Below are 12236 nucleotides of genomic sequence, written 5' to 3'. Positions count from 1 at the left end.
CTTGGGAACAAACACAACCACATGCCCTGGTTCCCAAGAACCTGGGGTCCTAATCTCTAGGACCCTTGGGAACAATCACAACAACCAACAACAGCAACACTGGGGGGTCCCCACTATAAGGGAAAGCTGACCCTGTGAGGCTATGGGGCAAAAGGGCGAATGGTACAGAGCACTTCATCCCCTCCCGTGGTTTATTAACAATAAGGAAAGACAATGCTTAATTAAGATGGTCTAAGGCTATTGAAGAAGTTCAGAAGAGACAGTAATCGAATAACAGAATGGTTGAGTTAGTGTATGCCAGCTCGACACTTAAGCTAACGGTTACATGTATATCAATATCTCAAAAGCAGACACATTGCTCAAGTCTAACAGCTCTAAGCCTGAGCTAGCATACAAAATGGTAACAATATAAAAAAAAAACAATTCTATAAGCAGGCATGCTGCTTAAGTCCATCAGCTCTAAACGTAAGTTAGGATAAAAAGGAAATAATAATTATAACAATGTCTACAAATACGGGCTTGCTTCTTTAGTCCATCAGCTATGGCTTACGTTTGTAAATAATAATAATAGTAAAATAAACACCCTCAACATAGCCAGATATGTGCGTAGAACTAGAACATTGCCTACATTTTTACAAATACTAAGCTAAAAGAGAACCAAAGAGGGTTGGGTGGGTGGGATTATTGTGAAAACTCTTCTAGGGAGCTCAGAGAATTTGAAGTAAAACTACTCAAGTCTAGATAAAACCGCATGGCCTTGATTGACATAATAGGAAAGGGGGCAATGTGATTGGCCAGCCCGAATAGCGCATCACACTCTAGAAGTGAATTTGACCTTTGAATGTAACGCAAGAGTGATAGTCTTGCAGCATATTACGTGACAGATCTGCATATTTGAATAGAGTGATCTTATGACTTCTCTGAACTCCTTTCATGGTTGTCACATTAACTTTAATTTATATTACATGTAAATTGGCATTTATATTACATATAAATTTGCTTTTATCAAGGTTTGTTTTTTTCCGTTTAGACGTTGGAATATTCAGTGAATCCTTTCATAAGGAATAACTGAAAAAGAGCACCTCAGTGCTATTTAATATTTCTTTGCTAGCAGTAAAGCTTCGATTTTTCCTAGAAAAGTCCCATTCCCAACTGCCGTTGTTGGTTTCATGCAAATGAGCCCACAAGTTCAGAAGGTCATGCTAGTGGGCTGTGATTGGCGGATTTCGATCCGTCTTGTTTCTTTAGCACATCGAAAGATGTATGTCGATAGAAAGCCGTTATGCATGTAACACTAAAGGGGATGTAAGAAATGATCAGACTCTGTATGTTTGCATATGGCATAATAACGCGTTTCGTTTGTAGAACTTTTTTATTAAAGAAAAATTCTACTTGTTTCTTTTTAGTGAGATTACCGGGAATCCCGAACCAAGTCGAAGGCCATGGCCATTTATGTGGCATAAAGGAGGTGGAATCATCATACCATGCAGATATATCATTTTCTTTGAAAGAAAAAAATCTTTCAACTGTACAAAATCGGTTACAGCAATCTTTACATTTTATACCTGGAGAAATTGATTTCTCAAGATGATTGACACATCAACAAACATGACAAACACTGCTTCGAACTCCCCATCACAAGTATACGTTGTCAAATAAAGACGGTGCAGTCAGATGAGCACTTTTTTATTACATGTAATGCTACGCTGAAGAATTTCGATTATAGTTGTATTTAGTATAGTCAAACACGAATAAAGAGGGCCGGTACAGTATTGCACATTTCGTTTGTTAACTCTAGATTTACTCTACAAGTTGATACTTATCTAAGCCTTCGCCACAAAAAAAACCTCTTGCACCTAGCTATAGGGTAAAACTTTACTGTACGTTTTTCTTGTTGCTACATTCTCTGACTTCTCAGTCACATCATTTAGACGTGACGCGGGTGAACACTTTTATCGGCTGTTTGGAACCTAAAAAACTAAAGGGACTATCGGTATACCAAGATCGTAAACAACTGAAAGGTAGCAAAATACACTAGTCACTGCAAATACCCACAGTGCCTAAAATATGCACAAGAGTTTTCCACTGTTATTTCACGACGTGCGTCATAAATTGCAATTTCAGTATGGTTCTGAGAAAGGAGCTGGTTTCGTTTAAGGAAGCATTTAATTTGATGGAAATACAACTCGCAAGGGTTCAGGTGTGGAGAGTAAGCAGGCTGGAAAAGAAGACGTAAGCCATACTCGGCCAGCATGTCTGTCAACAGTGGCTCCACAAAATGCCCTTGGTGAAAACCACAATTATCCATGATCACAGTGTCTCCCTGTTCCAAAACGTCATAATTTTGCAGTTCAACTGCCTCTTCAAAAAACAGAAGCATTGCGTGACCGTTTGACGGACCATCTAGGATGTTCAAGTAATCGACACCTTTCATAGAGTGAAGTAAATTTATTGTGTATGTTGCGTTCGAGGCATACCTTTGAAACTCGAATGCCGGTTGTCCAACGTAACTGCTTCCAAAGTTACGGTTTGCTGTTGTTTTTAAAACGCTACTTTCATCAAAAAAATAAAGTGTGGCAGGATTAAGATCGCTGTCTTGATCTAAGAACGCATCTTTCAGGGCAACATTATTTGCTGTTGTTGACTCCAGTGGTGTTACACTAAGTTTTTTGTGAGTCATAAGCAAATCTGACCTGATACATTCGGTAATGGCAGCCTTACGTGGGACATCTAAGGGGTGAACCACACCATCCAAAACCATTCGCTCTTGTAATTCACCAGAGTAAATGCTTGGTTTCATTAGTTTTTCAACTTCGACATAGTCTACAACATCAGGAGTCATTGTCGGTCTCGGATACGCGGACTTTGTAGGCTGTAAAGGCGAGTTTGTTACATTGTAGTCTCGGAGAACATTTTGGACGAAGTGCAGGCTTGTCCTTGTTAACTGCGCTATTTGCCGCTGAGAAAAATTTTCATGATGTAATTCCAGAACTCTTTCACGATACATCGGAGGCAATTTGCTGCTGTTCACGTACAATCCACCTCTTCGATTAACCGCCATCTTTATTACCGGCAACATTTTACTAACGTGCAAGTGAACGAGCAATTTCAAACTGCCGTTTATTTACGGCAGTTTGACGTACGTATAGAACAATACGTGGCGTATTTGAATTTTCAAGGCCTTTTAAACTTCACCGCCCTTTTAAACTTCATCATTTTGATCTTCAAAGACCAACATCTCGTCAAGCTTGTGGAGGAATTTATTTCGCAAAGAAAAAGTTTATAGAGCAATTTCACTTGTATCCTAGTCAGTGTTGAAAACAAAACCGATTTTCCTGTTTAGAATTCGCGTTGTGTCCTGTAGTGCTCAACATTGTTACATTTTACAGCCGGCGGGAAGGGAATCGAGCGGTGAGCAAATTCGCCACGCAATTTGCCAAACAAAAAGCCGTTGCGTTCACTGCTTTCGATTGACATCGATTCTCGCAAACTTGCACGACAAATGACATCCATTTATACAGCATGTGAAACTACTCGAATTTTAAATCTAAACGTTAACCGTAGCTATATTCAACATAAACTACATAAGGGTCCATAAGCTTCACGAGTGAACAAATTGAAATTTTATTTTTATTTACTCAAACGCGCACGACAAAAAATGTTGGCATCGCCACTTTCACTGGTGCGTTATACAGCGCAGAATGTCTGCCAGTCCGTTCGGAATATCATGGCCAGAACAATACGTTACAACTCTTGGAGTCGTCTTTGCTTACGATACTCTAGTTCGCCAACACATGAACTTTGAAACAAAGCTCTCTAAGCTTCAAAAAGTTTTAAATCTCTGGTCTGGTAGGCATTTAACGATTTTAGGGAAAGTAACCATTATTAAAACGTTAACCCTTTCTAAGCTTGTTTACAGTTCTTCAGTGTTACACGTCCAATCAGATTTCATCAAAAGAGTAAAAGAAACAATTTTTGCTTTTATTTGGAATTTTAAGCCTGATAAAATTAAAAGAAGTACGTTAATCGGCCCGGTGAACAAAGGCGGGCTCAATATGGTCAATTTCAACGACGTCAACAAGTCCCTAAAAATTGCTTGGGTAAAACGTTTGCGATGAGCCTGAAAACAACTGGTGCGCCTTTCTTAATTCGTTTTTGTTAAAATATGGAGGTGCTTTCCTGTTTCAGTGCAATTTCAATCTAAATTACCTAGAGTTAAAAAACATTCCAATTTTTTATAAAGAGATTCTGTCAAATTGGCAAGAAATTCACTCAAATGACCCAGTTAATTCCACAGATTTTAAAGAAGAGATCTTATGGAACAATCGTTTCATAAGGATTTGCGGTAAATCATTTTATTTCAAATCGTGGCATAAAAATGGAATCGTAAAGGTTCATGACCTTCTAACCGAGCAGGGAAACTTTCTATCTTTCGAACATTTTAAGGCCAAGTTCGGTGTCCGTACAACTTTTTTGGACTACGCAGGCGTGATCGCCGCAATCCCAAAAGCCTGGAAAACCGCAATCCTCGATACTCCTTCAGGTAATCAAAGAACGCAAAACGTCTTAACAGCAGATAATGTTTCTGCCAAAAAAGCTCGCTCTCTGCTCGTCGGAAAGTCCTTTCGCCCACCCACTGTAGAACACCGCCTACAGAATCAAAATGCTACGGACTTGAAAGCCATCTATGAACTACCTTTCAAAATCACAATAGAAAATAAACTAAGAAGCTTTCAGTACAAATTAATCCATAACATTCTCCCTACAAACCAAAGACTATATAAAATGAAGATAAAAGCCTCACCAGTATGTGAGTTGTGTAATTATGTAAATGAAACACTAGAACACATGTTTTGCGAGTGTCCTATCGTGAAACAATTTTGGATAATGGCAATCGAATGGTGGAACGTAAAACGCTTTGAAAACATAAATCCAAAACCTATTGAAATTCTTTATGGCTATAAACCAGGATCTTCTAGTTTTTATGCGCTAAACCACTTCGTTTTAATAGGCAAATATCACATTTACCTTTCAAAAATCAAGTCTGAAAATCCAATGTTTGAGGTCTTTCTTTGTTTGCTTAAAAGTAAAATTCAATCAGAAAGAGAGATTGCTATCAGAAATGGTAATAATAATAAACATAGGAACAAGTGGACCACCCTTTGTAGCAGTGAAAACACATAATTTCTTTTGTTGTTACCCAAAGCCAGCTGCTAGCTATATATTGTGTGTGTGTAGTTGTATACCTTTCTTTTGCGCTTCTAGTGTACTTTTTTTTCTTCTTCTTCTTCCGTCGTATTATTACAAGTATTGTAAAAAAAAAATCCGGCTATTGTGTATTAGTGTTGTCTTTATTATTGTTTAAGTATTGTAAATATTGTGCTAGCTGTTATTGTAAGTGTACTTATTATTGTAAGTAAGGCGTCAATTATGTAAATAAAAAAAAAATAAAATAAAAAATGTCTGCCTTCGCTGGCATCACGTGTATTTATTTTCCAAATGGTACAGCTTCCAAAACTCCAGTTCATGCCGTAGAGAAAACTTGAAATAATTTGTCACGAGCGAACTCCGCCACGCACCATTGACACAGACGATACGGTCGTTTCTTTCCCCGTTTTTACACAGTTTCGAATTTCTCTTACATAAACATCGCTAATATTTACCTTCCAAATGTTGCTGTCACAACCACTCAAGTTCAAAACGGATGCAATTGAAATTAATGGAAAATTCATCGCCGCCATACGGCCAAAGTTTGTATCGATCTGTTTTCGTGGCGACGAAGAAGTTGCAATTTCTTTGTTCTGTACTCGACATTTCATTGGCTGAAGCTGAAAATGTAGAAATCTTTTGTTTCAGTTCTGCTTTGTGATTGGTTAACTTTGTCTGGGTGACCCCGGTTACAGTAGCCGCACTGTAACTCTGACAAGTAAAAACTAGGCAAAGCTTACGCTGATGTTGATAGTGGGAAGCATATAGGACGTCGAAGAGGAAAAACAAAAAACAAAAAGCATGCAATCGCTGCAGCAAATGACCAACAAAGTGATCCCTTTAAAAAGGCACAGCAGGCAGAAAGCTTCGTAAAGGACTGCAGTATAAGGGTCAAACACAGGGAGAAAGAAATGATCAAACATGTCACACTGTTTTGCTGCTCTTTTGTAATAAAATTCCTTTAACTCGCCGAAAATAATCTGCTATTATTTGACCAGGGTATAATGTCTCCAATTGGCAAAAAATCGTAACATTGAAAATAGACAGTGCACAGATAAATAATGTCCGTAAAGCGGGGTTGACGATGTATAAGAGTTTATCAATCAGGACAGAGAAAGTTGTCCGTTGCCCGTATTAACGGGTTTCCGTAATAAGTGGTTATTTTTTTTTTGAGATAATATATAAGCTTTTTTGTCTGGACAAATGCAACTGTCTGTTATACTGGGGTGCCCGTAAAGCGTGGTTCCACTGTATTATTTTGTAAACGTATTTTGCATAATCTCCATGTTTTCTTCGTAGTTGTTTAGTTGACCCTATTCGCACATGCACGTTACCACTATTCTTTTTACTTTCCATGGCAACTGTTTTTATAAGAACGTTGAGGCTGAGATTTGCCCCAAAATTTAAGAAAATGCATTGGCCAAAATAAGAACATCCTTTGTCTTAGCCAATTTTTACGCGTTCGTATAATTTTACGCGTTCTTATAATTAATATTTAATTTATAATAAATTATAAAGTGTAGTAATGATAACAGGGCTGAAATGGACAATCCCCTGTATATTGAAAACTGAAGCAGAGATAGTGTCGTGACTCTTTTGCACGAAAGAACTGCTTCTCTATTGATATAGTCATGCAACTTTAACAAGCGTAAGCAAGGGTTAATAAAACGCCTTATTGAGGTCCTTATTAATATTATCAAACTACGTATGTGCTGGAAGCTATTTAAATGACTACGACTTGTATTGTGAACGATGTGACCTGAATTATGTTAACGGGCCATGCCTTGCACCACAGCTGGCGACCAGCCGAATAATGGGTGGCATAAAAAGGGGTTGCACAATTTTGAGAAAACGCAAAATATGCTTTGGGATATTTCATAACATTCTAAAAAGATTGTTCTGTGTAACCAAACATCACACCAGGCGTGTGTTTGAAAAACTTGATCGACAATATGGTACATGTAGTTAATGTGACATGGAAATGTATTCAATTATGTCAAAAAATACTTAATAGAACTTAACGTCGGCATATTGTTGTGAATCCTAATTACGTGCTGGTCGAGTAAAGATCGTGAATCCATCGAAATTCTTTTGGATGACACCATGATGAACGCTCGTTCGACCGTGTTTAAGTAACAATTGTATCTTAAACTGGTAAGTAAATAATTTAATGTAATAAAACGTTGATAAAACGTGATGGGACAAAAGGATTTCCTTTACTAACGCGAAATTGCCACCTGCAACATAATTTACCCTGCGTTTTCTTTTTAGTTTCTTCTTCTTCTTTTCCCTTCTTTGAGTATCAGTATCGAAGCATTTTATTTTTCTTGAAAGAAAGGAACGTTTCTTTCGACTTCAGTCTAACAGTTAAAAAAAAAAACACAAGATGTTGCAAGGCAGGCGAAAAATGCCCGTTTACATCAAGACAAGCGAAGTTTAAACATTCATTTCGACCAAGCCAACCGCGTCTCTCTTTCTATATACTCTTTGGTTCATAAGAACCAAAGCCGAGGCTGCAAAAAGGACAAAATTTAGGAATATCCTAAGAACGTGCTCACGGCTGAAATTTACTTGAGAACGTTTTTTTTTATTTGTTGTGTGGCAAATGTATGTACTAAATGAATAATTATTCAAATCCGGACCTGTTACCAACATTGTCATCACTCATTGGTGACGTGAACATGTACATATCGGTTATAGAAATAATTTTACTGCACTACTCCTTTTTTATTTTTGTTTTTTTTTAGAAATAGAAACATTTAAAAACATTTTAGGCTTAAATCTTTGAAAAATTTAAGAACGTTCAGCCTCGGTCGAAAATTTGACTGTGTATTTCGGATGTGTATTATATGTGTTTTAAAGTGATATTACAAAGCAAGTTCAATTAATTTCATCTGAAATATAAAAATGTATCAGACTTCTTTTTTAGGATCACAGCAGGATTCATTAGTAATAATAGCGTTGTGTTCGTGACCGCCGCCTTTGCGTTGCCCGCTTTTTTTCTTATTGGAAAGCGTCTGTAATAACATGCTAAATAAGCATTTAATAATGCCATTAATGTATGTTATTATACATTGGTGTCACCAGCTTGATTTTGATTGGCTATAAGCACGCAGCTAATTCTTGCTTGCTGTTTCTCTTACGTCATACCTACAGACATTAGATTTTACATATGTAGAAGTGACGTCATATCTACAGACAATAGTTTTATGCATTCAGATTTTGCAGATTTTGTGCAGATTTTGTGCGCGCTCTTGTCTTTACAAGTGCAGCTCAGGAATGTGCATAATAAAACAATTATTGGATTCGTTTTTCGCATGATAGCGATAATTATCAAGGCCTCAGTTTCTGTTATCCGCCTCAGCCTTCGGCTTCGGCAGATAACAGAAACTTTGGCCTTGATAATTATCGCTATCATGCGAAAACCGAATCCAATAATTGTTAATTATCACAAGAGGAGCTTATTTATTCGTCGAGCCTTGCTTTGGAAGCACAAACTTGTAAATAAAAAAATTGAACAAAAATGCAAAAGCATCCACGTGAAAACAACATAACAGTGCCGGAAGTCTGAAAAGAAAGATCACATAAACGAAGCTCGAGGTGAATTTTAGGTAACTGGCGTAGTCATGCACAATACCTATTAGGCTAAAACTGTCAAGTTATAAAAAAAAAATGATCGAAATGTAGATAAGATAGTCGTTAACATAACGTCTGACACAGATGGCAAAAGCCAAAATGAAGGCAACGGCACGAAATAGCAAAGCTATTAGCGATCGAAAAAACCTGTTGCTATAAATTGTAGTGATAAACTTGTAGTTTCACTAGAATGTTTTTTTGAAAGACTTGATGATCGAAGAGGAAACTGAAAAGAGATTTCGAAGTTCGAGGGGAGCAAAACTGTTTGTCATTAGGTCTTGTGTTATGCCCAAACTGAAAATAAACACTTTATTGTAATAAAGTTTCGTCACTAAATTTTCCTACGGCGGCCTAAAACATGGAATGGAAATAAATTATTGATTGTAAATTTTTAACATTTTGCGACATTTTGGGGTTTGAAATGTTACGTTGTGATAGCCTTCTTTGAGTCAATTAAATTTCTGCACGTACAAAACAATGAACAAAGTAACGTGGTTTTTCTCTTTACAACGATGAATCGCTTCGCGGTCGATTGTTGTTGTTTTAGCGCACGTGCTGATCACGTGGAAGTCCAGGTTCAAGCTGTTGTTCGACTAGGAATTTAAAGAGTTCTGTTGCTGTACGGTGTAATGCAGTTCGAGGGTCGTCGCGTAATTCAGACAACAAACAAACGAAATACAGATGTCGTAAGAAATAAATATTATTCAATGTAATTGGTTGAAAAAAGTGTGTAAATATCACACATATAATTCAACAAGTCAAACCATTTGAAAAGAGTTAATCAGTTTGCACCCATAACAATATGCACTGAATCGTTTTGACAGATTTAGTGAGTTATTTCTTTGTTCGCTAAAGCAAAAACTTGCGCTGTTCATTAAACTGTTTACTATTAGTAATAAGCTAGAGATTTTAAATCTAAATCATGTTATCTTTGCAGCAATGGCGATCCGCAGTAAAGGGTAATCAAATGTGTGGCAAAAGCACTTCTAGACCATAAAAATGCTTCTCTTGCTATTATTGCTTATGTGGAATGACATCGAAGGTGCACATGGAATGCAAGGTGAGGACACATATTTTGTCATTTAACTCTAACTTGTTAATTGCTTTAGTTCGTGACAACGGGCTTTAATTCTTGAGGGTGGTGGTGGTTAAAAATCAAAACGAAATGCAAGGCATTTAGTAATACCACACAAGAGAAGCCTTTTCAGCTCCTTTCCTTGTTAAATCTTCAAGGTCAATTACCATGAAATAGTATTTGGTGATTGACTCACCATAGTCTTTAATCCTTTTTTCCTGGCCTTTGTGGAGTTTGCAGGGCTGGGCAGAGGAGACAGAAAGGTTCCCCTTTGGAAGATAAAAAAAATGTTTGATGTATATAACGCTGAAAGTTGTTAATTGCTCAGTGGTGGTTACTTGTCTGCTGTGATGTCATATCACGGTTTGGTGACACCAATAACATGACAGTAAATTGACTATCTTGGATTCACCTCCACTGATTTCAAATTTGCAAAAGGTTCAGAAAATCTACCAAGTTCATTTTATACTATAGAAAAAGAAACTATAGAAAAAGAAAAACAGAGGACGAAAATATCACAAAAACCAAACTTTCCATATTTGAAAAAAACTGTTTAAACGACAAACAAGCTGTATGAATCGAACCAAAGCAAACAGACAACGCACACGGTTAATCACGTGATACAAATTTGTGACGTAATATAAGGTCTGCACAACTTGCGCAATGGTAGCTATATTGGTTGAATACTTGAGTAGTTTTTAGGCAATACTTGTGTGGCGCTGTCCAATGGTTAATACAATACATTTATGTATAAGGGACTGGTCAATAAGTACAGGGGGGGTGGGCCGGAGCAGAAAGGGGGTGGGTCATCAGTTTTTGAACCCTCGAAAAGGGGCGGGTTATGTAGTTTTGATCTACACGTAGGCGGTGGGTCATCTTATTTATTCACTAACTTTTAACTGTTATAGTTCCAAGAAAAGTTGTATTCATCAGTATATAAAACTGATAAATTTCTCCATGTAAGCAGTTTTAAATAAATTTCTAGCGATTTCAAAAAGCCCAAATATAAAAATTTCCCGGGGGAGCATACCCCCTGACCCCCCTAGATGGCTTGTAATCATATCATCAGTTGTACCTGACTCTCTTCAACCTGCATAGATTCACGCTGGGCTTTAGGAAATTTAAATCCAGTAAACTCTTTTCTCAAACGATTTGCAAATATGAATGATGGACAGTGCTTGTATTTTAAGTTATTAATTTCTGTATAAAAATATGAACTCTTCAATAATTGATTATGAATTAATATCATATACTAATTCAGTTTTTTGCATATGTTTGTGTCTAAATTTCCCCATGGACTTTACACACAAAAGGCTTGTATGAGAAGTGATAAATTAATCCTTCTTTCACTTTTAAGAACATACATGGGGAATTTCACTTTAAAAGCTGAAGTCAAATAAAAAATCTCCAACCCCTAACAGATAAAGAAATTATAGGTCCCTTGATTTTTTCTAGCAAAGGGGGTGAGTCATGTAATTTTCAACCCCCTGTCAGTGATGGGTTAGTCAGTTTTAAGCCAGACGGAAGGGGTGGGTCACGAATTTTCGAGCCACCACTTTTCCGATTGCTCCGGCCCACCCCCCCCCCCCCCCTGATACTTATTGACCAGTCCCTAACTACCTGCAGTAAGTCAAGTTAATATAATTAATTTCTAAGAAATCCTGAGCGGGCAAGGAAATTCCTTCCTTAGTATGTTCACAATATTTGCCGGACTGTGAACGAAGATTTTCACTTAACGTGATTTTTCTTTTTTTTAAAGCTCTTGTGTGTACTGTAAATCAAGTAGCTCGTAGGATATGTGGCGGTATGCCGCTCAAAAACATTTCATAACTAGTATATACAAACAGTTTGATATTTCTCTATCGTTTGCAAATGATTTTGAATTAGAACGAAATATTACCTTTCTATAAATCTATCCCCTCGTTGTTGACTAAAATATTGAGTACTACATGACGTTCTTTGGAGTTGTTTTCATACTTTGTTACTGAAGGCTCGTTCGTAAGAATGTATTCTATTGTGCTATTTTCAGATGGAAAGTTCATTTTGATCGAATTGGGCTTCACAATTAGTTAATCCACAAAGATAATTTAAACATATACTTTTTCTTTAACAGGTTGTGGTCCAGAGAAGGTAAATTACACAAAGCCATTGACAAGTCCTGAATTTCCCGAAAACTATCCAAACGACATGGACTGCAACTATACGGTCCACATTCCAGCGAACATGGGAATAACAATAATGTTAAACTATTTTAAACTTGAAAGTGGAGGAGAATGCAGGTAAATGGGGTCATAAATGGTTCTTGTTCTTTTTTCTG

The 12236-nt window shown here is 37.1% G+C and overlaps 2 protein-coding genes across 2 annotated transcripts in view; one reads left to right on the top strand and one right to left on the bottom strand.

Moving 5' to 3' along the window:
* Nucleotides 1-12236, top strand: part of LOC144655960 (uncharacterized) — a 41148-nt gene that overhangs the window by 6655 nt on the left and 22257 nt on the right. Inside the window, exons 2-3 of the mRNA XM_078516163.1 lie at nt 9782-9904; nt 12033-12198. Coding sequence (XP_078372289.1) covers nt 9844-9904; nt 12033-12198 — 227 coding nt within the window. The 5' untranslated portion in view covers nt 9782-9843. The remainder of the gene's footprint in view (nt 1-9781; nt 9905-12032; nt 12199-12236) is intronic.
* On the bottom strand, nt 2039-3061 carry LOC144644901 (uncharacterized). Its single transcript, XM_078504462.1, has one exon. The coding sequence runs from the start codon at nt 3059-3061 to the stop codon at nt 2039-2041; it is 1023 nt and encodes a 340-aa protein (XP_078360588.1).

Source organism: Oculina patagonica, chromosome 1, assembly GCF_052425735.1.
Source record: "Oculina patagonica isolate OP01 chromosome 1, crgOcupat, whole genome shotgun sequence".
Taxonomy (NCBI): domain Eukaryota; kingdom Metazoa; phylum Cnidaria; class Anthozoa; order Scleractinia; family Oculinidae; genus Oculina; species Oculina patagonica.
The sequence above is the reverse complement of the archived record's forward strand: the minus strand, read 5'-3'. Positions and strand labels throughout refer to the sequence as shown.